The sequence below is a fragment of the Anopheles coustani genome, chromosome 2 (assembly GCF_943734705.1).
Source record: "Anopheles coustani chromosome 2, idAnoCousDA_361_x.2, whole genome shotgun sequence".
Lineage (NCBI taxonomy): Eukaryota > Metazoa > Arthropoda > Insecta > Diptera > Culicidae > Anopheles > Anopheles coustani.
The window spans coordinates 55,152,014-55,177,774 of NC_071289.1; the positions used below are offsets into that span (position 1 = coordinate 55,152,014).

Here is a 25,761-nt window from a genome sequence, read left to right on the forward strand (position 1 = left end):
ATGACGTCCTAACCAAAACACGAAATACGTAGTGTCGTTTATGTTTTACGCGAATTTATCAAACTTTTCCCAACTAAAGCCAATTAGGGATTTGCTCTTGTACGCTAGGCGTAGTAGAAAAAGAAAGTGTAGAAAATACTATATGTAGATTATGCCCATGTTCGACAAGTCAGGAGGCAAAGGGCATCATAGCACGTTAGTTCGTTCGTTCACGATCGAATATGGCTTTATCGGGTGTTCTCTGCCGATCGTGTAGCTCTTTTGACTGTGTTACCTTCACCCCGTCGTTCCGGTTAGTAGTATTCGAGTGTTGCCAATGGCAACGAAAGCTATGTTAAACCAATCGTTACTTAGATGTCCGTAGTTCATATATCCTTGCATCGTTAAGTCGTCTGTATTCAATCTGGTAAAGCGCACGAAGATAGAATAGAAGCCGCAAAAAACTGTGTTCGAGAGAAGAAAAACAAAGATGGCTGCAGACGAAGCGTAATTGACTGTCGGAAGTTCGGTCAATAGTAATTTTTCCCAACGGCAAATCGGCGAAATCGGGAGAACACCATCATTAGTTGCTTGCCAAGGACGGCCACGTCGCCGCAACCAAAGCCTTCGCCGTTGAAGAAGGCTCTGCCCTGGGCTAAAAAGCCGTAGGAGAAATAATCTAGGTACAATTAGACACCAGACAGCGGGGAGCTAAGTTTGTTACTTGAGTTTAGTATTTTGTTTTATAGAGAGTAAAGACAAGAAAAACATGCACACACAAGTTTGATAGCACGCTCATTTTTCCCGTGACTGTTTGAGTATATGCCCCATCACGTGCCGGTAGTCTTTAGGATATGGCCTACGAAAAGCTGTTATACGAGCAAGACGAAAGAAATAGCTTCTTTGTACAAAACACAAAACCTCCCGCGAAAATGATAGGAAGTTTATGCGAATTTAGTGGAATACTTTTGTGATTAGTTTAACTAAGTGAAAAATATAAAAGAAAAGCAAAAAAATGAAACAATTGGTTTCCCCTAAATCTTCGTAAATACAACGGTTTGGTTTCGAGATTTGCGGGCCATGTTTTCGCGTTTTGGCCTCCGCTGGGTGAGGTCCAGGTATAAAGCAGATAGCAATAAAAATAAAACAAAAAAACGTTTAAAGTATTTAAAAAGAACCCGTACTTCACTTTTAAGCTTTATTTTATGTTGTATTCAATCGACCTTTTCGTGTAACCGTAATGGGATTTTAAGTAAAAGTTAAAACAAAATCTGTCTACCTAAAACATACGTGCTTTTCTTCCTTTTTATTTTGCTTTTGGAGCGAAACATCTGTGAATACAACACAATGGGGGTATTATTTTTAAATTACATCTGTTGCCCTTCCGCCCCGCAGCAACGACCGAAGGAAAGGAAAAACTGTACGCAGCGTCCTAATCAATGTTTGTGTTCGATTTACCATGCTGTTACATTCGGTTTACTTTAAAATCGATAAGATTTTGTCCGTCTTATGGGGTTTTGTAGTAGATGTAAAGTAAAATGTATGTTTAATGGTAGTCAATTGTATATTTACCGTAATCTACATCATGTTTAATTTCAGACTTTGTAGTAATTTATTCCCTAACCATTATTTATCTCACAGCAAATCGTTTAGATATCCTGATCGGATACTCTCGCCGTTCGTTACACGAAACAGAGACTAATATTCCTTTCGCTCCTCTCATAAGCCACCCTAACAAGTGAGGCACTCATGGACATCAATCCGCATAAGAGGTGTTGGGTGTGTACATATTTTACATCGGAATCGTCGTGCTGCTGCGCTTCGCAGTCATATGGTTTAATAATATTTTGCTTTATTCCGTAGAAAAATAAACTAACCGGGTTCGCGCGGCTTAGCGATCGTGTAGTAGTGGCTTAGCTAACCTTAACACTTTGTTGACGGGCGTTTTTTTCCCAAAACTAGTTGCTGTCACCGGGGCCAGCTGCCCCGGTAACGAACGACCGATCGAAACGGATACGACGAAACGAACCAATAACCCGAATGCTCGACTGTGCAATGGTATGCGTGCAACGTACATGTCCGTCTTTCCGTCCTCAACGTTGAGTCAAAAACAGACGAAGATCTTCGTCTCCCGTCAACAAGGTGTTAAGAAACAAAAATCCAATCCAACCCCACGAAGGACTGGACTAACGGCAAGAAAATGGATATCCCCCTCAACCATCATCCCACATCCATCCTTCCTTGTTTCTTCATTTTCGAAACGATGCTCCCAGGAAAAAGACAATTGTAAAAATGTCGACGATCTTTCAATCTTGAAGAATAAAAGTTGGTAAGTGTTCGTCTGCCGTCTGCATCGGTTTGATTAGAATTCACGAATTCAAACGCTTTGTCAGCATTCTGACTATTGACACATACGGTTTGGTTTTTGGTTTAGCACAATGGCACCCGTTTGGTAAAGGAATAAAGTAAATTATCATTTATTCTTTCACCTCCGTTCGAAATGGCACAGATTCACTTTCTTTTCTCTTTGCATTTTTGCGCATTGCCATCCGCAACCATAGACTTGATTCAGCAACCTCTTACCAAGCGAGGACCTCCTTAAACCACTGCGCCAAGCTGAACAAAAATCGATCCTCTCGGGTGGATCCTATTTTTAGCCGGCCGTTGCCCACCTTCCGTCGGTCGGTTTGGTTTGCTTGCTTGCACCGTTAGTGTGCTAACACTACCGTTCCAGGCAAAGGCAAGACGATCTCAAACCACAGCACACGAAAGGACTCGTCTTTACTGGCTCCTGCAGTACGCTTTCATGGTCAATGCGCGTCACCCCAGAAGGCCAGCAGTGGTTCGGTTCGGTTCGAGCCGGGTCACGCAATCGATTTTATATTTTTTCCTCCTCCTCATATTCGACCACGCAGACGAGCGCCAGTCAGCTGACGATGATGGTGATTGCGGTCGATCAATATTTTATTCAACACGCTCTTTCCGTCGCCAATTTAATGCCGGTTGCAACATTAAAGCCACCCGAGGACGCAAATGGGGCTTCTATGTCAAGTTTATGTGCTTCTAGAATAAATTCAATTTAATTTATTTTTATTTTACTGAAGCAATTTGTTTCCGTGAAATAAGTTTTGGCCTTTGATAGGGTTTTTAGTTTAGTGAACTTGTTTTTCTAATTTTTAATTGCTATTTCATGGAACATTTGTTGGCATAATCCAAATATTTTATTGTTTGTTTCAGAAACGCTTCTCATCTTTCAATCTAGCGAACATATATGAAAATTCCTCAAATTTGGCAAAGAAATATATAAATTCATTAAACGTTGAAAATTATCTGAACCTACGAAAGTAAACCCAAACATGAGATAGGATAATGATGAAGCATTTACCAACGTTTTAAATTTGATAGAAAATGATCGCAAACAACTTTTTTTTCTATTTTGGCACAATTTTCCATCACATTTTTTCTCCCTTCCATCTCCATTTCGCTCCTTTTCCACTCCAATGCCTACTTTTGTGCAGATATGTTTTACTAATGTTTTGTTAATTTTATTTACCTTTTTTTCTCTCTTTTTCTCCACCCTCTTCTCTCTCGCTCTGTATCTTACTTTGTTCCTCTGGTTTTTTGTATTTATTTTTCCGTCTTCGTCCTCACTCCGGAACCTGTCCCTCCATCCTTGGGTACGCACCCGCACAAACACGCACACGCCCTGTGGTTCCGTCCCCTCCGCTCCGTGGGATAAAAAAATGCAGTGAGCAGAACTAGCAAGAAATCGAAGCACCGTCAATCGCTGTACTCGATCGAGTTCAGCCGGTCGGTCGACACGATCCGTGGGGCGCACCCGAACGATGCGTACGATGACGATGACGATCTCATGATGGGCGGTGGGGCCGGTGGAGCGCCGTCCTCCCTCAGCCCCAAACCGATGACACCGCGGCGTGTCAAACGGCGCTCGGTGATGCAGCGGGGAACGTCAGGTGGCACCTCGGCCCGCCAAAGCACCTCCAGCCGTCGGGCTGGCCATTCCTCCTCATCCGGCACGAACGCGTCCGGCAGTGGAGGGGCGGCCCACCATCATCACCACCATCATCATCGGAGCAGTGTGCGTAACTCCCGTCGGAAGATGGCGCATCATCAGAATCCGGTCACGAAGCTGCTGAATCAACAACAGCTGCAGCAGCATCTGCAACAGCACCATCATCGCCACCAGGCGGAGGAGTTGGCGGGCGGGTTAGAGGATGCGGCCGGTACGATGACCCTCACCAAGACGTTCCCGCCGTTCGTGCACAACAAAAACCCCGATCTGACCGAGTCCAATCTGAAGTCGCTGAACAACGACTACATCCTAGGGCAGCTAAACAACTTTGGCCCGGGCACAACCGACACCACGAACAATCTGAACACGTTCGGAGCGCACCAACATCATCACCAGATGGTGCATCATCAGCAGCAACACCAGCAACAACAGCAGCAGCAGCAGCAGCAGCAGCAGCAGCAGCAGCAGCAGCAGCAGCAGCAGCAGCAGCAGTTGCCTCCTCTTCCGCCACACCGGAGGCAACATCTGGTCCACACACCGACGCTCCTGGACGGAACGAACAGCCCGATCGATCCGATCTACTACAACATGAACTCATCTTCGCCGCTCCTCCAGCAGCAAACCTCGTGGGCGGCATCGCCTCAGCTGCCATCGGGACCCGGAGGAGGAGGAGTGGCCGGTCTGTCGAACCCAGTCTACCAGCATTCGACCACCAACCTCAACCACAGTCCGGAGCTGAACGAGGAGTACTACGGAACCAACGGAACCAACCGACCACCGTCGGTCCGCTCGAGCTATTCCAACTTTCACGGAACACGTCCCCTCAGCTCCTACCTCGGCGGTGGTGTCGGCGGAGGGATGGCACCCGGGGGAGTCACCAATCGGGGCTACAATGTGTCCCCGTCGGGCGGCGGACTACCGGCCGGTTCACAACCGGTGGAGAATGTGTTCGCCAATCTAACGGCCGCGAACGCTGGTGGGCAGATGATGACGACGGCGAACGGGAATGGGAGCGATCCGATCACGATCCCCGCGCTACCCCACAGACGGTCGGTTTCGCGCGAAAGTCTCCGGGCCATGCAGTTCCTCAACAGTGGGCCGCCGGCCTACAATCTGAACTATCACACACCGCCCGACTCGGAGACTACGATGTAGCCGTGGGGGTGGGGAAGGGGGCCAATGAAAGCACGATCACTGTATATAGAAACACACACTACGCAAGGGCTGGGAACTAGCTAAGTTACGAGACTAACACCGCAGTTCCTTTTCGGTGGGGAAGAACGAACTGTGTGCAACAATGTAACATAAAAGAGTAGTGTTAAGGAACGCCCCGGGAAAGGGAATGATAAGCCACAAGCCAACCGCGGTCCGGCGGTGCTCAGATACTCACGGGAATGGTGCGGAAATAACAGGGGTCTAGCCGGGAAAGGACACCGCAATTGGGGCGACCAAAAATGTACAAATCACCAACTAATAAAAAGCAATCTCCCCCATGCGGAATGATGAAGAAGTGCTTGACGATCATCGAGAGGACAACTCCAGGCGCTCGGTATGCCAAATAGTAGTAGAAGAAAGCACGTTGGTGAACTCTATTCCAAGGGATTCCCGTTCCGCGATGTCCCGCGGTGGAGAGATCGATACGTTTTATGTCTTTAGTAGAAAATGCGAGTTGGAAATTAGTTCTGTTTCGATTGCAGGACGATCGTTAGGGGCAATAGTGAAAATGCAGCAATATGGGGCGACCTTATCTTTTCTCAACTCATGATTTATTGAACCTAACTACTGTTTTCATCAAGTTTCAATGATGTAATATAGTTTTTGTAATAGCTTTTTCTGGTGTTCAAAGTCTTCAATAGAAGATCATCTATTTATCGACTCTTGAAGCGAAAGTCTACTGAAGAAAGAGTCACATTTATATTTTGCAATATTTGTAGCAACCTATAATACATTTCATAAATTTATTTTGTCCACTCTGGTTAACTTGTGTTCCCCCTGGTTGTTTCTTATTTTCTCCACTAGCGATTTTAGAGTAATAATTGCAAATAGACATCTTCTATGACTGTAACCTTTATTTCGTCCTTTTGTCTGTTGTCTGTGTGACATCTGAAAATGTCTTTTCTAGTAGGAAAGTTTGTCCATTGACTGAAAAAGACGCCAAATAGGTTACTATTGCCCCGTAACAATTTCCTCGAATATTCATCGAAGTGTGAAAAAATAATAATCACAGCCTTATATGAACGTTCTCATTTGCCACTTTGAAGATCAGTGGCTTCATAGCCTAGGGAATATTTAAGACAAGGCTTGAGCAACTCTGTTTTTACTTTTAAAAGCATTTCTCCCTCGGTCGCAAAACTTATACTTTTCAGATGGTGAATCATAAAACACCAGTGCTTTGGGAAGAGAACTCTTCGGTGGGTTGTCTTGTAAACTACCCAATTTCTAAAGAACTAATCTACAGGATGCTATAAACGGGAAGCAATAATATGTCTTTTAGCTTTATTTAAACATATTTTCTTTGACAGACACACTTACTGGACGGTAAGCAATCAAATCAAATGCGTATCCTGCATAGACCGAAAGCTACATAATGAGGAATGTTTTTGTTTTCACGCGCATTATAGTAAGAACGCTCCGGATCACACGATCTGGTGCGCAGAAGATCTTTAAAAAATGCCAAAGTTTATAAAACTTGCTAGTGGTACCAGGGTTAGGAGAGAATTTCCTACCTTCCAGACGATAAAGTGTAGGGCTGCTGCCTTGAAGAAAGCGCAGTTTGCAAAAGCGGAAGAGTATAAAGTAGCATAATTACTTACGAAGTTTTTTAAGCAAATTTTTATAATAAAACTAACTGTGACCTTAAAAAAGAGCGTTAGTATTTCGGAAGCGAGAGAGAAGATTGAAACTGTAATTTAAGGTGTTTGAATGGAACCTAGTTAGGGGAACGCTTCATTTCACGGTTGAGTGTTGATAGTTGTACTTCGTTTTTCTACTTTAATATTTGTCGTGCCTTTTCCAAGCTGAAAAATACCGTTTTCTTTGGTGAGTGATTTTATTTTTAGATGCGATAGATAAATTCTGTGTATGTCTTTAACTGATTTTATTTGGATTTCGCGCCAATATAACAAAAGAAAACAGTGAACAGTAATAGAACGAAATAAATGAAGAATTGTTTTAATAACAAATGGACCAAGAAATTGTCTTAATTTTTCCTCGCGGTCCTTTATAAAACCCCAATCTCGTGCCAAGCGATCGCTTCGCTCTTTTTTTTCATTTTCAGGTACGTTCGATCGATGCCTTCTCCTTCAGCTCCCAGCAGGACTCCCAGAAGTTGACCAGCCGCTGGTCTGCGTTGGCACAAAACTCCTTGAAGTCGCGCAGCATCTTCAACTGGAAGAGATCGTCCGTCTGCGAGATGACGAGTGACTTCCAGCGCTTGTTCGGTATCATGTGGTTCCAAGACCACAGGAACCCGGTGCGCCGCATGACATCGAAATCGTCCTTCGTTGCGCCTTTCCCGGTGACGTGGCGCGTAATGTAGGACGGTTCATGGCCGGCACCTCCACCGGCATTGCCACTCCCTCCAGTTGTGCCCCCGTTTTGACCTGGTCCGGCCACTTGTGCCTCGTAGGACGCCGAGTAGCGGTTGATGAAGTGGACCGGTTTCTTGAAGTTGCTCCCACCGGAAGCCAACCGCTGCCTAGACCGGAGACCCATGTTGGGGTTAGGCACCATGATGAACATGTTACCGCTGCAGTGCACGTACTGGTAGTCGAGCGAGACCTGATTCGAGCCCGTCTTCGTTTCCACCGTGCAGCGCATGAAACCGAAGCGGCGTACGATCTCCTCCTGGAACAGCAGTAGTCGCCGCGGCCACGACTCTTTGGGGAACTCCTCGAACAGGAAGCTCGAGTGTTGGTTAAGGCAGTCGGTATCGAGCGGTATGAAGATTGGACCACGCAACGGGTCCGACTTTTCGGTGAACGGTTCGGCCAGCGGGTCGGCTGGGATGGTCACGAGCTGGAAGCCGCAAGGTTGTGCCTTCCGGCACCAGCCGTAGATGAGGTCGTACACGATCGGACCCGACGCCGTGATCCACTGGACGACGATCTCGTACGCGTGGCCCGGTATCATGCGCTGGTGGTACCGGGCGTGGCCCCACTCGGTGCGGTCGGACTTGCCGGAAACGTCAATCTCCAGGTGGGTCTGCTTGTACAGCAGTCCATCCACCAGGTCCTGCCCCTCAGCATCCAGTGATTCGCGCAGGAATGCCGGTAAGCCACGATCGTGCGCGTCGAGCGGTTTCGTCAGATCCGGATGCTGGATCTCCACCTCCATCCATTCGTTCTCGAAAGCAGCCAAATCACCGAGAGGCGGCACGTACTCCGGCGATTCCTTGTCTTGACGCGCGATGTAATACAGGCAGAATCCGGGCACGACGGGTTTGTTAAAGTCCCCGGACGCGTGACAGATCAGGCGATTTCTACGGCGAGAGGAGAAAAAGGAGAGGATAAGTCGCTTGTTGGAGTTAGTAGATAAATTGGGTAAACTTTGGCATCTCGGAAATGCATCAACAGGCTGAGGTTAAACATTTCTGCACAACAGCTTTAATTTATTCGTTTCAAATCTTTATTATAAAAAAGATCGATAATGTAAAATTTGATTAAATAATAGAGAATAACTTAGCCCAAGTTATATGACCTATGGCAAGAAACCCCCGTTGTATGAAACCCGTGTATGAAAAGCAGGGAACAATCAGGCTCGGACATTAGAGCCAAGGCAGTGAGCGATGCGCGCAACCCTACCATTTTTTTCAAAACATCTCACAATTAAACAACAAAAAATTTACAGAACTCGATAACGCTTTGTCATGGGCTTAAGTCGTTCGCAGTCACACAAATTCTACTTCCTGTAAACTAGCCTTTAGAAACGATATAAATAAAGCGAGTCAGGATAGACTGTAGTTACTAATAAAAATTGTAGTTGGAGTATTTATCGATCGAATTTTGAATTAAATTCAAACTCTTCATTGGTGTGTTCGTCGTTCGTGTGGCCTTATTAAATGGTAGACTATTACATGGCAAGCGTCAATTGCTAGTGAATTTGTCTATTACAACTGCATCAATGGCATTAACGAGAACAAAGGTTTTTCTTTCGCAAAGTGATTTAAATTAGTTAGTTCCCTCAAAAGAAAATAAATCTATTTACACTAGAGTTGTGTAATTCAGATTCGTGAATCTGAATTACTCTTTGTTTCATTTGCGAGATTCTTCTTCTTCTTCTTGGCGTAACGACCTCTTGGTCATGCCTGCCCCGTTAACGGCTTACGAGACTTGTTTCCCTGTTGTACGTGGATAGTCAGTCCTCTCGTACAGGGGAGGGTCCGGTCTCGGTTGGGATTCGAACCCACGCCGTCGAGGTGGTGAGCCCCGGCGCTCATGGGCCGATTTTCTAACCGGCGCTACCGCTCGGCTGTCGCGGACCCCCGCGAGATTCATGAATTCCAAAGATTCATTAAAGTCAAAACAATAGGAAAGTAAAACTCGAAACATGCATGAAATAAGAGGAGAGGAATCCCTTTTTTATCGCTCGTGAAAGATTCATGATCTGAATGAAACTTAGGCGAAAGATTCATACTGATGAATCTCAATTAAAGATTCATAAGGCACAACACTATTTCCATGATTTACTGATCATGCTTTTCACTAATTTTGTAAATTTTCACTAAAAGGTTTCGTTAAAAAATAGTTTTTTACAAGCAGATCATGTAATATCATTTTTACTCGCAAACTTGGATAATTTTGCATGCGAATAAGTAAAGGAGCGCGAGCAAACAATAAAAAATCGTTAAAAAAAATTATGTTCCAAAATTTCCCAAGGACGATAACTCAAAGTTAACCACTGAAAAGAGATGGGTGTAATTGTTTCTAATTTAGTACAGCAATACTAGTGCAATTATCCTGAACAAAAGAAATATTAAAATTCGCAAATCTGCGGCTATTTTAAATCATCAAGTTTCTTTGCCCCACTCTGTATGACTACGATGGCTTTCTTGAGATATTGGATTTTTACATTAAAACATATGTTGCAACGCAAAAAGGCTAACAAAACCTGCTAAAAAGCTTCTATTATTAACAATTTGCTGTGTGTTGAAGGTGGCCTCAACCGGAGACTTTTGACCAAAGCGCAAAACTGTACTACGTGGATTCGCTCATTAGAGAACTTCTTTTTTTAACAAAACTGAATTGACCTTAAATGCATAAGTAAGTTTTGATAAAGTGCCATTTTTTAGTAAAATTAATTTCCATTCACCTTAAAAGAATCAACAGTCTCCGATTTACTTATTTTCTGGTACCTAGGTTAAAACTACGTTTTCACTCCTGGTACACCTTTTGCATCAAAGCAGTCCACCTTATCCATAAAGGAGTTTAGTATTTTAAATTAGAAACCTCATGTTCTGGTTATGAAGAGTTTTAACTAAATGTGCTAACTAGATTAGACAAATCTTCGTCTGTATTTTGTTTTGTTTTGTTATAAATTAAAGAGCTTTCGTGTTGAACAAATATTATGATCACCTTTTAATAATATAATGATCACCCCGTTTTGAATAAAAAGCTGCCTTGTCAATAATCAATGCATCAGCGTTGCGTGCTTACCGTCTCATCTCTTCCAGGATGTCCACTGGATGGCACGGCCCCTCGATGCGGTTCTGAAGCCACGTGATCGCATCATACGACACGAACGTGCACGACGGCATACTCTGGGCCGGTCCCAGAAAGCCGACGCCATGCACCGGGTGTCTTAGTGCGTCGAAAATCTCCTGCAACGTCGCGGTCGGCTTCAGCTTGCAGCTTTCTCCGGTAAAATCGTCCGTATCCTCCGGCAGGCCTTGCTCGGCGGCGGAATTGAGCGTCGACAGCGGGATTCCATCGACCGTCGTTTTTCCGCCGATCGAGCTGACCATCATCGGCGTGGTGGAGGTGGTTGCTGTCGGTAGCGTCGTCGTCGGCGTCGGTGTGGTCGGGGTAGCGGACGAGGAGGTGGTGCCACCGCTGCCACTTCCACCGGTCGACGGTGGGGGCGTTTGTATGGCACTGCCACTTTTGTCCAGCACTTTCGAGCCGGCACGCGTCAGGATACTATCGTGAGGGAAGCAGCGAAAGGGAAAATGTTATTCGGTTTCCTGCCAAGCGATCGGTTAAAAAATGAAGCGGAAATACGAGACATTACAAGCTTCGGCGAGGCATTTTGCAGGCAGAAGCAAAGAAGCGTTCAAGCTTACCGGAAGACATGCAAACTTTTGGGTTTTTAATAGTAACATTATGTTTAAGATATTTGTTCTCAAAACCATTCTAACAGCACACGATGGGACGAAATGAGAATTTTGGGCAAACCCCGCATCAGTGTGGTGGGGTGGGGTGGGATGGGGTGTGGTGGAGAGGGGGGGGGGGGGGGAGGGGGGGTTAACTATTTTTCTATCGCACACAAACTAACCTGTTACCGGTGAGAGTGCTAGGAAAATAAAAGCGTTCGGGAGTGTGATGATGATGAGGGTGGTGGTGGTGCAGGTTGTGGCCATTGCTGGCCGTGCCGTTATAGTACATTTTAACCCATCCACCATGCTGTGAAGAAAAAATCAACAAAGTTAAATAATAATAAACACATAGGTATCAAAAGCAGATAAAATATAGAAATGTAACCAAAGGAAAAAATAAAAATCAATAAAAACATGTATCAAAACAATGGGAGAAACCTAAAAAAAAAGAAGAAAAGAGCACATTTTTTGCTAGAATCAAATGCTATAGATATTTTCTAACTATTTAACCAGCACCAACGGTATTTAACAAAGGAACCCTAAACACATTTCCCGGTAGCGATTAAAGCACATTGATGAAAAGCGTTTGTGGGCAAAAGGCAGCGTTTAAGCGAGCGTGGTGGAGACAGCGTTAAGAAGCAACACGTGTTCAACAATAAACTACAAGATAAGGGTAAGCAAACGGAAGCACAAACCAACACCGTGCCAGCGCCGAAAGACCTATCCGCAGGACAGGATCGATCGATCCTGGCGTACTAGTTGCAAGGGAAAGGTTGAAAAACACATTAACCTGAACCTTGGTTTTTCCGGTAGACGGCTGCTGAAGACCCGATCCCGGAACGGTTGCGGCGCAGCTACCTTTTCCGTTGTGCACGTTGTGGTACCGGGTCGGTAACACGCACGAACAAAGATAAAAAACCGTCGTGCCAAAGCGAAGGCGAATCGACGAGTGGTGGACGGGTGGAAGAGAACAAACGATAAACGGATTAGTTTCCACGTGGTACAGAATCTGGTTCTTCATAACGTTGGAGTGGAGGGTTAAACAAGATACGTAATTGTGGGTGTAAAGGTACGAGAAACCAAACCAAAAGCGATTTTATACGGAGAAAGAAAAACACTATTAAGGGAAAGAAACATTAAATAAAAACTAGCAATTACGTTAAAAGCATTTGATTACCAATGCACCAAAAATCACACATTAAAAAAAAAACCCTTCCAAAGAAACCTTAAGAAGAAAGTTAGGAACCAAAACGAAAAAAATACCCCTTCCAAAGTAAATTGCCCAGAAGGAAAGTGAACAGAAAAGTAAAGAAGAAAGGAGGAGGGAAGAAAATAAGAAATGTTCTATTCATTTGTTATTTAAAACCAATTGTTTTTTACTAAAAAGTTATGATGGACATTGACTTAATTGGTTTCTTTAAGAAATGAAATGCATACTTGAAATAAATAAAATTGGGCGGTATTAACCGAAAATAAGTATTAAAAATAGAGTGGCAAAGCAAAAAAATCTCTTTAAAAATAGATGACCAAAACTAAAGACTCCGTAACAGACCGTAATCAAAACTGTTTCTGAAATCTCCCAAAAAGGCAAATCACCAGCTCGATAAACTTAACTCGCATCGAATTGAAAGAAAACTGTGATAAAGGGTGTGTTTGTGGGTTGTGATCGGATTGGGTTGGGGGATTGATTGTATGTTCGCACACCTGGTTCGGAGGAGGCCGGGACAGGATGCTGGTACTGTGGCGTCGTCTCGTAAGGTGCGTTTGGCGTGGACATCCCTGCAAGATAAGTGTGAGCTTTTGTTGTTTTTTCCCTTGGTTTTGTTCGTGTTGGGTTTTTTTCCATTCCCAATATCAGACATTGAAAATTAGCTGGGGAATGATGATTACCCTTTCCGAGATAATTTTGTTCAAAGTTTGACATGCCGCAAATGTTAAAACTACAACGCAAATCATCTACTGTATGAGTGGAAGTACGTAATTGCCAGCAAAGTTGACCATGCAACGCGTTTATAGTATTGAAAAACCGTCCGTGTAAAGAAGGAAAGTTAGGAACTCCAGTCAATTAATAATTTTGAAAAATCTCGTAGAAAAGAATAGAAAAGAAGATTCAGTAACAGGAAAGGTGAAAAAAATAAAATAGAAGTATTTAGATGTCGACATAACATTGCAACAAGGTAAGAGTAAGGAACATTCTACAAACAGTAGTTAAACACATCAAAGTGATCATTTACCGTCGCATGAAAAGAAAAAAAAATTAACACATTTCTTTGCTGTTTTCCCAGACAGTGACAAACTACTCTAATTTCAACATCAATTTGCCTTTTCGCGATTCCCGGACACAAAAGTAGAATCGTGAGCGATAAACAGATAAACGTTAGTCAACTAGCCACATTCGGGATTACTGAAAACATATCACAAACAACAGTTCCACACACAAAAGGTGCTCGCGTATCGATGGACGGACAGGTCTATCCGGGTGTTTTGTCCGTCACGATGAGTTTGCAGAAACGAGGATACATTATTGCTGAAAAATGGACTGAAAGAGAACGGAGGTTGCTGCTCGAACCGACCGACGACGTTGGCGAGGACCTTGTCGAACCGTCACTTCCTTCCTTGTCGATGGCTCGTACTCGGTATACGGAAAAGCGCTCCATAACACACATAGGGACACACAGCCACACGCAGCCACACATAGCGGTACCAACGCACTTACCCTAGCCTTCTTGGCTGGTTGTATCTTTTTGATCTTGTTCAGATGCGCTTCGACAAAGCGCACGAAATCGTTGCAAATCTGCTTGTCCGACGGGAACGGGCTGTCCTCGTGGTAGATATCGCAATGGCGCACCGTGCCGTCGAGGATTTTCTTCATCGCCGGATCGTCCTTCGGCAGCAGATACATTCGATAGCGCCAGTATTTCATGTTCTACAAACAACATAACGTTACATGATGTTCTACAAAAGCGCGAATCCGTATCCCATTTGTTGTCACGAACCTCGTGCAGCGGATAGTCCGTGTCACCGCGTGTGCAGATGTACTGGTCCATGTAGTTCCAGTTGAAGTTTTCCAGCTTCTCCGTGGTAAAGTTAACGCCGCTCACCTCGTACGTATCGTGCTGGGGTGCATGGAACCGGTAGCGATAGTCGACGTTGATCGGTGGATATGGATGGCTATGTTTAGCAAATGGGAAATCGGTTTAGGGAGGTATGATAAAGATGATCGCAATCCGATAATTACCGAGGTCGGTAGCGCGTCACGGTGATGGCGGATCCGCTGAGCGAAATCCGATGGAAAATGCGCCCTATCGAAAGCAGATATTCTTTGGTCGGCTCCTGTGGTGGTTGCCGTCGGAGTACGCTGCTGGCCGCATTAGAAAAGTACGACTGAGGTTGCAGCTGGCCACCGCAGCAGGGTGCTTGTGGTGGATTGGTTGCACTCTTGTCCGGTAACACGATCAATTGGAATCCCTAGAAATTCGTATAAAAGGGTAAATAATTTAGTATCGAACTTTTACTCGCTTTAACCAATTCATCAGAATGTCTTGGACAAACCTGCGCTAGCCGTTGGGAAACCAGCTCCTTAAACACCTCGTCCGTCGAAAGAGGCTTCTTGTAGACGGCTCGGTTTTGCGCGTAGTCAGCATTAAAGTCTTCCGGCAGCAGTGTGTAGTCCGACACGACGTAGTCATTGTGCAGTGACCGCTTGTCCGGAAAATAGTCGGTCGTAATGGGCAGACAGGCCGGAATGGTCAGCGATTTCCAGTCGACTCCTGAGATCGAGGAGCGAACGAAATTCCAACGGAGAAAAGCAAAAAAGGACCAATGAGCACCGTACTACGGGATAATATGGAAGAAAAGGTAAGCACATACAAGCATCCCAAAGAAACAAGCACCTTGCCAAAATTATTTAAAAAATACGAATACTGAGCTATAAGGTTAATTTAACGCGTTGTATACAAAATGTAATGAACCCCAAAATATAATGAGCCTAATAAAATTAAAGATTAAGCAGATTATTAGCAACCGAACCCGATAGTAAACTAATAGGAGATTAAAACTATTGTATTTAATTTAAATTTACTTTTTACATACTCCAGCGTTTTATAGAAAATATCTACAAAATAAGGTCATGCAATCATGCATTTGTGTCTAAGAGTTGGTACATCATGCAAAGTGAACTCATGTGTGTACGATCGTGTAGGGTAAGTGAGCGTATTGATTCAATTCTCGTAACGGTCAGAGTCATATTGAAAGTCCACACCATCGAAGGTTATCTTTATCAACCTCTAATATATCGTTGCGTATGTTTAAAAAGACACACAACATGATTACACAACCAACAAATTAAAGTGAAGAGAATGGGGTAGAAAATAAAAATAGAACATACCAAAGTAGTAAGAAAAGCCGATAACTTTACGACAGCTGATTTTTTTACGCACTTAACCAGTAGTAACGGTGCAACAGAAAGCCGTACTCGGAACAAATACCCATACGATAACGAGTGGAGCAAGGAAAAGCGCTATGTGCAGCAAAACATTTAGTATCATTTCGGTCAGCACGAAAACAACTAACGAACGATCGTTAATTAGAACGAAATCCGTTTAGAAATTTGGCTAACGAATTTTATACAAAACTACAGGAAGAACACATAAGGTTGGTCAACATACATGAAGAAATTTAAATACAAACGGAAACTTTACACTTGCTGTTTTGGGAAAGCAGTGAACAAAAAATCTTTCAAAAGCACCATGGAGAGAAAGACAGCAAAAACAGAGAATAGCTTACATAAAAGCAGTGTTTAGAACAGGAAAAGGTTAAGTGGTTTCCAAAAAGAAAATGGAAATCACAAACCGGAAGAAAGGGAAAACACAAGAAGACACAAGAGATAAGGAAAATGCACTACACTAAGGATTAAATTACAAGAAACATTGAGAGGGGCTAGAGATGTTTTTTTGGGTGCGCGTGATCAGGATATTGTAATAGCATAAGATAAGAGGATAAAAAATAAAATACTAATACTAATAGGTACAAATTAAATAGTACAACTCTTTCGAAGAAAATGTGCAAAAGGAGTAACGATTTGTATCCAACCTATGATCACTTTTCCGACTGTTTGGCAGGCAGCAGTTCCGATGGGCCGTAAGTTCCGTTGGTTTGCAATCATTCGGTTTGCATGGACGAGTCGATAGGAACAGACAGGCACACAGAGGCATACGCACACACACGCACACACACAGATAGTGCAGATAGCATCCGGGTGGCGGTGCAGGATCCGTATCACGATCACGGAGTTTTATACGAATTGGAACGATTTCGCCGGCGATTTTTTGGCGACAGAGTTGAGCGGACGTACGGACGGACGATGTTTGGCAGAAAGGCACAGGCACGCACGCACGCTCACACGCACGCCCACACATACGCACATACGCACATACAATTTGGAGGGAAATAGAAAAGAGAAAGAAAGAGAGACAAAGATTTAGAGAAAACATGTTTCGCAGTAGAATCAGAGATATGCCAGCGTGTGTTCGGGTGGTGCATCAAAATGCAACACGATAGCGATCGGAAGGATTCATCCCAATTCGTTCGTTGTGCAAGTTTGCGTGCGGTGCATCGTTGTATCGTCGCCACATACGAAGCAAGCAGCAATAAAGTGATGAAAACAAATAGAAGCAATTGAGAACAATTGTGTAAAGAAACATTAATAAAAATAGTATTTCAAAATGTAACAATGTGTAAACGGTGCATTATTTAAGTTGTGCGAAGAAATGATTGTATTTCACACAACATGGTAGGATTTGGTGGAAAAGTATATCAATTTTATGGTCGGCGAACAGTCCATGTTCAGACACGCCATTAGAATGAGAGCAAGGCGAATGAGAAGAATCAAGAAGATCAGAGTTTCACCTAAAGGATGTAAATTTAAAAATTGTCTCGTGTACGTGTTCTTGGTAATGATGATTACGTTCGTGATAAGATGAAAAAATCGTAGTCGATGTATTAAAGAAAATACAAGCAAATGAATTAAATTTTGCATGGGAAAGTGAAAAGAGAAAGAGCGAGAGGGGATATAGAAAGAAACAATGGGATGAAATCGATTCATTCGGTTATTTATGAAATCAGTGTTACATGGACTGCACTGAATCCGGATGGTTGGTTAACAAATGATGTGGCGGATGGTTTGCTAAAAAGATGTAGTGGATGAATAAACAAAAACAAAATTAAATAAAACACTACATAAATTTGTTTTTCAATTAGCCACTCAATATCGTTATGACTGGAACAAAAATAAAAAAAGGAAATGGGAACTCTAGTAATGATCGAGGGATCGTTCCGAAATGGGATAAGGGACGGAAAGACTGGTAGTAAATCCTGTAACCGAAAACGAAAAAGGGAATGTGGCATATCTGGGCTGAAAACAATAAATGTTTGGATTCAAAGAAGAAGAAAAAACAATGCGATACACGGAGCAAACACTCGGAAAGCGCCGGGAGCGTCCGGATGCTTATGATGATACCTGTGGTCAGGGCCGACGTCCACTCCTGCTCACCCGTGGCTCCCCAGAGCAGGGTAAGACTTTTCGACGGGGTCCCCGGGACGTGGGGGCCGGCTGGCGAATGGAGTATAGATTTTTTACGACCACCTAAAAGTGAAGGAAATTGTGTGTTACAATATCAGCGAATTTGTGATATACTTAAAACTTCTTTATTCCTAAACCTCGCGTATCCATTACTAACAGGACTAATTTCTAGCCGCCTCACCAACAAACTTAGCATGATAATTGAGTTCACTGAATTTAACTGTAATGTTATTTAATTTACCTACTTTACAGTCTTTTACTTACTTTTGTCATGATTTTACCCAAACCCATAGTATTTATTTGTTAAAGATCATACACTTCTTCTTCTTCTTCTTCTTATTGGCGTAACGACCTCTTGGTCATGCCTGCCCGTTAAGGGCTTACGAAACTAGTTTCCCTGTTGTACGTGGATAGTCAGTCCTCTCGTACAGGGGAGAGTCCGGTCTCGGTTGCGATTCGAACCCACGCCGTCGAGGTGGTGAGCCCCGGCGCTCATGGGCCGATTTTCTAACCGGCGCTATCGCTCGGCTGTCGCGGACCCCCAATCGTACACTTAACACTCGAATAAATTACTTTGGAATCTTGTCCGAATGCCTTTTTGGAGTAATTTTGACCCCTATTTTTAAAACGCTGTAATTTCACTATATTTGAAGGTTTTTCAAATCTGTAAACTGGGTATATTTCGGAACTTCAAGACCGACGATTTCGAGGAAGGAGGATTAAAAAAATTAAAATGGTTTACTTTCTTGGTTTTACAAGAAAATTGTTGAAATTATTGCGTATTGTAATGTGTCCGTTAACACAATATTATATATAAACTACACAGCGGAAGACATGAAATGTATTTTTTTATTTAATTACCAAATTGTCCCTTTAGTGGATGGAAAAACGAGATCTGTGTTGAATTTCGGGATCCGCGACAGCCGAGCGGTAGCGCCGGTTAGAAAATCAGCCCATGAGCGCCGGGGCTCACCAGCTCGACGGCGTGGGTTCGAATTCCAACCGAGACCGGACCCTCCCCTGTACGAGAGGACTGACTATCCACGTACAACAGGGAAACAAGTCTCGTAAGCCCTTAACGGGCAGGCATGACCAATAGGTCATTACGCCAAGCAGAAGAAGTGTTAAATCTGTGTTGAATCTATGTGCTCATATCGTTTGTGCAACAATACATAGAGAACAGTGCAAAGAACAATCCCTAGGATTCACTTTTGTTGAATAATTGTTCCTCAGAAAGTAAATGGCCTGTTGTGTATGGTGTAGTGTATGAACTTTGAAGACAACGGAAGGATTGAAGCAACCATTAACCAAGCTACAAATATGACGAACTTTTGATGACGTACAGGGACTGCCCTGTCCATACCGACATCATGTCAATGATGTTTTTCCATCATCCATCAGGTAAAATTACGCATTCAAAACTCACCTCCATTTTCTGTAATCCATTTAAGATCGTCTTCGTTTAGGCGACTATCGAACGACGCAGTACTACCGTGCCTAGCCCGACCCCAGGTGCAAGTGGACGTGTGCGCATACTCGCTGCTGGAATCGAGGTCCACATAGTAGTTCGGGGGTTGTGTGGTTGCCGGTACAGCTTGATAGTGATGCTGCTGGATCAGCACCCCTTGGGGACCCTTGTGAAAATACGGTCAAACAAACGTTCGTTAGATAGGTTGGGTAAATAAATTCATTTCTACTGCTAGCCCTACCTTGGGGAATATATGAGTCCATCGGCGACGGTTTGAAGTGAGCTTTATAGTAACATGTGATGGATCGAAGGGATTGATTAAGGCACGGCCGGTGCGTACGACGGGTCCACTGGATGAACCGAAGGCACCAGCACGACCCTCGATGATGGCCGCCGAGGCTAGGTTCGGCTTGGGCATGCCCAGGATATCGCTCGTGTTGGGCGAGCTGCTGTGCGAGGCAACGCTAACGTTAAGTAAGCTGTTGGACGTGTGGTGAATGTCCGGATCGGACATCTTTCGTCGCAGGCGTGTCTGACACACGGTTTCCGGTTCCCATTCACAGGTTCTCGCATATGTACCGAACCCATCCAGACTAGGCACGGAGGTTTTCTTCGTGCGAGCCATCCGTTGCAGCGAGCTCGTACCGTGAACGGCCGGAAGCTGGAAGATCTGATCATCGTATGCGTCGTAATCGAACAGACAGTTGTGAATGTACTCGTTCTTCTTGTCGGCTGGCTTTTTTGGCAACCGTAACCGGGCGGCCCCGGCTGCTCTTGGCTGTTGTGGTTCGGTACTGCCTCCAAGCGCTGGTGGCGGCTTGATACGAGGCACAAACGTGGAGTATGCGATCTTCTTGTTCGTCGAGTAGAAACTCAGATTGATCCAGTGTGGCATAGAATAGTCATCGATCGAGGTAAGTGCGTCCTTGTTATGGAACTTTAACAACGGTACAGCATGCAGCGGTTGCTCGCCGACACAAACAAGATCACTTCCCACGCCGTTATCGATGATTCGTTGTTTCGTGATGTTTGTTAGTTCGCGATCGACTTCGAACACGCCAACACCTGGCGTTATTACGACCGATAGCTGGCCCGTTCGATCGAAGCTTCGATCGAGGTAGTGCTTTTCGAACACGTTCAACGAAATGTTTAGCACCTCGAGAAAGTTGCCCTGGGCGGCGGTGGAATTGGTAGCGGGTGGAATTTGCAGGTTAGGCAAGTCGGCTCGCTCGTGGTACTTCAGTACAACGTCCCGGTACCCAGTGAACAGTCGACGCAGTTGAACCAGCGTTGTGCTCCAATCGTCGCATCGTTCGTTTTGAATAGCCACCCGATAAAAGTCTTCGTAGAACCTTCCCCGGTAGTCGATCTGCAGACAATCGCGCATATGAGCCGGAAACTCTTCCAACCCCTTGGCCGCATAGAACGTACGCGAGAACAGTACAATCGTGACCTCGTGGTTGCTGCCCAGCTTCTGCCACTTTTTGTACAGATCCGCCAGAAACCCGTTCACTGCCTTCTCGAAGTACAGATCGCCGTAAATGTCAAAGTCCCACATCTCGGAGGACATTTGCACGAACAGGTACACCATCGAAGTGTTACTGCGAAAAACGACCTTCGTGTCCTCGTTGATAACACCGCATGCAACTCGCTCGCCCTGTGCCCACATCTCATACACCTGGCAGCGGATACAACCCTCGCAGTATTCGATTTTTTTGTTTAGATACACGCAAGTGTTGGTGAGACGCGTCTTGAGCCGCCACATCTCGGACCGACCGATGTACTGATCTTTGAAGGTAATTTCGACCGAATCAAGTGTCACTTCGGTCGGATCAACCACACGCATGTATACATCGTTGTACGCCTTCAGGTTAAACGTGGTGGCCACATTCACCTCAACGCTGATGGTTTCGCGCGAATTAAAGTCCTTGTTAAGACACGTCACCTGCAGCAGCAAACGACATCCTTCATCTTCCGGTAGGTAAATTTCAACAATATTGTTCAGCTTCAGATCCGGATGTTCCTTTGGATTCAGCACTAAATCTTCCGCTGTGAAAAGAAACGTACAAATGGGTAAGTGGAAAAGGTTAAATACCCCAATCAATTTATGTTTCTCGACTTGTTTGCTCCATACTTACTGCTGAATGTTTTTTGATGGGTGACGAGTTTAAACAGTTTTTGAATCATCATACTGACGAACAAATCGACTATACGTCGAACACGACTTTCTCTAAAGGCTGCCAAAGATGAAAAGCATTGAAGCAAACGCTACAAATCTTCACAGTTCAGAAATATGTGTCTATGCTATCGGCAAATATGGCACTGCATCGTTGAACAGGACTCGTAGGCAATGCCTCTGATAAGCGCTGATTTGTGTTTGACGAATAAGATGGTCGATTTCTTAGGACGATTATCGCTCCCTTCGCTGCTGGGAACTACCAATACACGGAGAAACAAATACAACACAAGTATTAACGTTAAGAAAGTGCGATAAGAATGATTTTGTGCGTACCAAAGCATTGCCTGTTTTGATAATTTTGTGACAGAAAACATATGATTTGTATTTGTTTACATTTGAATAGCACACAGTGTGCCGCTGTAATTTGAACCGCTGCAAAATAGGGATAAGGGAGAATAATTGCTGTGATATTCTTTCTACTTATCAACACATTTCAAATCGCCTTGGTAAAGTTAGACAACTAGTGTATTTTACTACAAAAATTAACATCATTTAACATGCTTACTGTGGAAAGGACTGCAATCTAGTAGTTTTTTGAAGCCTTCTCTTGAAACATTAAAATCGTTATAAAAACTGTTTTCATACCTTAACCAGCACGGTCTTTTTGCACTTTTCTATACTATGCGTATGCACAATAAATGCGTAGGCTTTTCTGTTCACCAAAGGTGCAAATTTTGTCGACTGAATTTGCGATATTGCAATGTATCTGAGTTGAGACTTTCGGTCGCCGTTATACTATTTTACATAGAATCAAACCGGAAAAACAGCCTACAGCGTTCACGAAACGTTTTTTGTGTTCGCTCTCGAATAATATCTTCCACACTTAGTTCTGCCTGTAGTAATCTCAGCTGGAATGCAATGAGAAACAAAAACGTACAATTCGTTGAATGTAGATCGCAGCATATAGGAAACTTGAATTATTACCTTTCGTTGTTCAGATTTGAACTGCTTGTTTACTGCAACATCTTCTCGATTTTCTTCACGTTTGTCTTTAAGGGTCTTGACGGTATCAGCGCAAGTAACGATGCACTGCTTGATTGCATCCTGGCGATAATTGTAGCCCGATTCCAGTTGGTCGTGCAGTTCCCGACACTTGACTTCGGCATTCACTTGACCCTTGAACGATTCCGTCGGGATCGATGTGTTCAGTGCGTAGATGATTTTGTCATCCAGATCTCGCATTTTCTTAAGTTGTTCCTACGCATCCAAACAAGATGAGGTTCAAACATTCCGTACGGGACGCTATTACACAACGCTTAGCAACGCTGCAAATAGTCTCGATCGAGCGTGAATGATTACTTGCCTGAAACTGCGAAAAGTCGGCGCATTGGTACTTGAAATTCATATCTACAAGTGTTGGCTTGTTTCTGGGTCCTGAGAAAACCAGTGCGATTGAAATATCTGTTAAATTTCCGCAAAAATATAACAACAACAGAAAAAGCGTGTATTTCTCAATTCGGTGAATCCAGCCTTTTGACAGCCGGCACACGGCCACTCTACACACAAGGTTATATGCTTATTACAGAAAACTACTCGAATCAATGTCGACATTTCGAAAACAATTCGGGGATGTAGAAGAATTTTTATTTTTATTTTTACTTACATTTACACGACCGAAACACGAGCATACCTTGGGTCAAAATTAAATTATTTGAACATATAGATGAATATGGCAATTGAACTTTGTATTTTGCGACTTTATTAATAATATCCGATAGAATTTAACACTTTTTCCGACATCTGTTATCGGTCTTCCGTTGCATGACCGAATACCCAAGTGACAGAAAACACGATTTAGATAATTTTCGCCAGGCTTAGAAAGGGGCTGCATAGAAGATTAATAGCAGTCTTATTAAGCCAAAATTGCAAGTGTGTGCGTGAAAAATGAACCCACCATGGGTGCACTGATCCGATCCTTACTATTATAAATTGAACCCTTCCATCCCAACTCCGGAACTGACAGCTCAAAGCCATCAAATCAAAACAAAATATAAATTCGAATTCAAACAGAGGATTTATTTTAACAATCTCAGCAGTTTTTCTGGAATAGTTTCTTCGCGTGTTCCAAAAACCGTCTAGTTGCAATTCGTAGTCATGAAACGAAAAAGACGAAAAGGTGAATATAGAAAAGTACAAATATACAAAAAATTACCTGTTTACATTTACCTTGCTTGCAAACAGGATAATCTTCCCCGACGAACTCGAATGCAACAAAATCGCAAACACTGCATGTATCGAGCTACCATGGAGTAAACCTGCTTCCTAGCTTGCTGCTCGTCCTGTATTACAGGGTCAGCTGCATCTTGCGGCGAACAGAGCGTCTGCATCATCATTGCATAAAGTTCAGTACGAGCAATGCAGAACGGTCAATACGAGCAATGCAGAAACCTTCCGGCCTTTGTTGTTGAAACCTGCTGGACGGTTGCAAATAACACTTTCCAAATAAAAATTATCGAGTGCTGAAGCGATAACGCAAATAAATCAATAAACTTACCATAATCGATAAACTGCCTCATCACAATCTTGCTTGGCCCTGGGTAAACGTGTTGTTGGCTTACATACTGTTGATCCACTCGCTGTTTAATCCGCCTTCTGATCGAGAAAATTAGAGTCGCATTCCTGTTTATCTTCGAACCACAATGTTGTTTTTGGTACAGTGCAAACGGCTGAATCGAGAGAGATGTGGAAATATGTTATTCCCAGACCGAGACGCAGGTGGGACATTTCAGTCCAGTCATTGCTGATGCTCTGCAGGAGTACCATGACAGTGCAGCGAAATCACTCCGTCGTGTAGCTTCATAGAAAACTTTTTCCACTGGATCGTATCCCAGAGGGCAATTGGGCTACGTTCTATCGGTGCCGCATGACAAGTAAGATCGATCAGAGCAGCCTGAATACCCATCTCGAGAATGCAAGCGCAAACTACGATGCGAGAATGGTTAAGCTAATGCAGTCTGACCTAGCCACAGACTGCTCGTTACAAGGCACAAGAGGTTATCTGCGTCATTTTCTTCAGCGTACTTCACACCCGGCGACTCGACACTGTTTCCAGCGCTGCTATCCAACTGTTCACTACGCTTTGTGAAAGTAACATCTTTCATCACCGACCTACCCGATTATTGAGAGGAAACATTCTCCTCGCTGCTGCTGCTGAGCGACGAGTTTTTCTTACGACCGGCCGCATCCTCGTAACAGAGCGTTAGCGAACCGATGGCGTCCTGTATGTCACCAAGTAGACGGAAGTGATCGAAGAGGTGATATTCTTCACCACCGCATCTTACACCGTATCCTCCTGCTCCTCGATCACCATTGCCTCCTCAGACATGAACGATTTTGGTCCATGTTTACCGCCACCGTCGTGTACGTGTACGCATCAGATCGTCGCCAGCACCATTGATCGCCGACAATTCACTTTCACGTTTGACCACCTCATCCATGTCGATCAAAATATTACCCTGCTTTTGCTCCCTCGCGCCTCCGTGGACGCGGTTTTCCATCCGCTTTTTGTTCAACAATCGAGCAATCGACTCCTGCCAGCCAATCTGTTTCGCGATCATCTGCGGAGCTTTCGGTTTGGTAAAAGTGTTGGTCATCAACCGTCGCGCATTTTCAAGCTTCAGTGACAGTTTGGCCAGATTGGTGTGATAAATCAAACAGAGTGCCCCGGCGTATCCCATCTCGGTGTCGGACCCAAGGTCGAGATCCCGCAAACCCAAAATAACGTGCGGCTCCAGCTCGAACGGCAGCGTGAAGGAAAACAACCCCGATTAAAGGTTGTGGCACTAAAGTGATGGATCGTAGAAACGCAGGACAGCATTTTTTTGCTCGAATTTCGCTTCGTGTTTAGCATATCGGTAATGAACTTGATCAGCTTCCTCGGCGCCAAAGTGTCATCAACCGTAGTCTCGTGCTTCGTTGTGGTGGTAAGGGTGAGCCCGAATGAAATCCAAAACGAGAAAAATAGGAAAATGAATAAGCTTGTCCCCTGAATCTTACGAACCTTTTCAATGTTAAACTCTTTTCGGATGTAACACTTCACGTTTGTCAACAGTGACTCCAGTACCATTTTGGTATCCTTCGGCGGAAGTGTCGTACCTATCGCGAAATTCTCCTGTACCACGTCCAACATCTACTGACGTGACGCCGACAG

The 25,761-nt window shown here is 44.1% G+C and overlaps 3 protein-coding genes across 4 annotated transcripts in view; 1 reads left to right on the top strand and 2 right to left on the bottom strand.

The window, feature by feature from the left end:
• Positions 1-6,347, top strand: part of LOC131262771 (transcription factor mef2A) — a 61,605-nt gene extending 55,258 nt beyond the window's left edge. Inside the window, exon 7 of the mRNA XM_058264843.1 lies at positions 3,729-6,347. Coding sequence (XP_058120826.1) covers positions 3,729-5,167 — 1,439 coding nt within the window. The 3' untranslated portion in view covers positions 5,168-6,347. The remainder of the gene's footprint in view (positions 1-3,728) is intronic.
• Positions 6,348-7,191: 844 nt separating this feature from the next.
• Positions 7,192-21,794, bottom strand: LOC131262768 (GATOR complex protein Iml1). 2 transcript variants are annotated; one of them, XM_058264837.1, is made up of 13 exons: positions 21,511-21,794; positions 19,614-21,421; positions 19,331-19,538; positions 17,842-17,967; positions 16,416-16,433; positions 14,877-15,094; positions 14,563-14,792; positions 14,321-14,495; positions 14,041-14,250; positions 13,029-13,103; positions 11,504-11,631; positions 10,666-11,148; positions 7,192-8,492 (listed from the first exon to the last, which is right to left on the bottom strand). In XM_058264837.1, the coding sequence occupies exons 1-13, from the start codon at positions 21,560-21,562 to the stop codon at positions 7,286-7,288; spliced, it is 4,938 nt and encodes a 1,645-aa protein (XP_058120820.1). In that variant the 5' UTR covers positions 21,563-21,794; the 3' UTR covers positions 7,192-7,285. The 2 variants fall into 2 exon arrangements, with proteins under 2 accessions (XP_058120820.1, XP_058120821.1); XM_058264838.1 differs by lacking the exon at positions 13,029-13,103.
• Positions 21,795-22,049: 255 nt separating this feature from the next.
• Positions 22,050-23,063, bottom strand: LOC131262782 (protein MIX23). Its single transcript, XM_058264857.1, has 3 exons — positions 22,915-23,063; positions 22,536-22,808; positions 22,050-22,459 (listed from the first exon to the last, which is right to left on the bottom strand). The coding sequence occupies exons 1-3, from the start codon at positions 22,954-22,956 to the stop codon at positions 22,352-22,354; spliced, it is 423 nt and encodes a 140-aa protein (XP_058120840.1). The 5' UTR covers positions 22,957-23,063; the 3' UTR covers positions 22,050-22,351.
• Positions 23,064-25,761: the final 2,698 nt, after the last annotated feature.

Excerpts from the sequence above, each read along its gene's own strand:
- LOC131262782 (XM_058264857.1), bottom strand. The coding sequence starts at position 22,956 with ATGAATTTCAAGTACCAATGCGCCGACTTTTCGCAGTTTCAG. Across the intron at positions 22,809-22,914 it reads CCGACTTTTCGCAGTTTCAG|GAACAACTTAAGAAAATGCG; the intron begins GCAAGTAATCAT and ends TTGGATGCGTAG. Across the intron at positions 22,460-22,535 it reads TCAAATCTGAACAACGAAAG|CTGAGATTACTACAGGCAGA; the intron begins GTAATAATTCAA and ends ATTGCATTCCAG.
- LOC131262768 (XM_058264837.1), bottom strand. The coding sequence starts at position 21,562 with ATGATGATTCAAAAACTGTTTAAACTCGTCACCCATCAAAAAACATTC. Across the intron at positions 14,793-14,876 it reads TTTCCCAACGGCTAGCGCAG|GGATTCCAATTGATCGTGTT; the intron begins GTTTGTCCAAGA and ends ACGAATTTCTAG. Across the intron at positions 11,632-13,028 it reads CCCGGCCTCCTCCGAACCAG|CATGGTGGATGGGTTAAAAT; the intron begins GTGTGCGAACAT and ends TTTTCTTCACAG.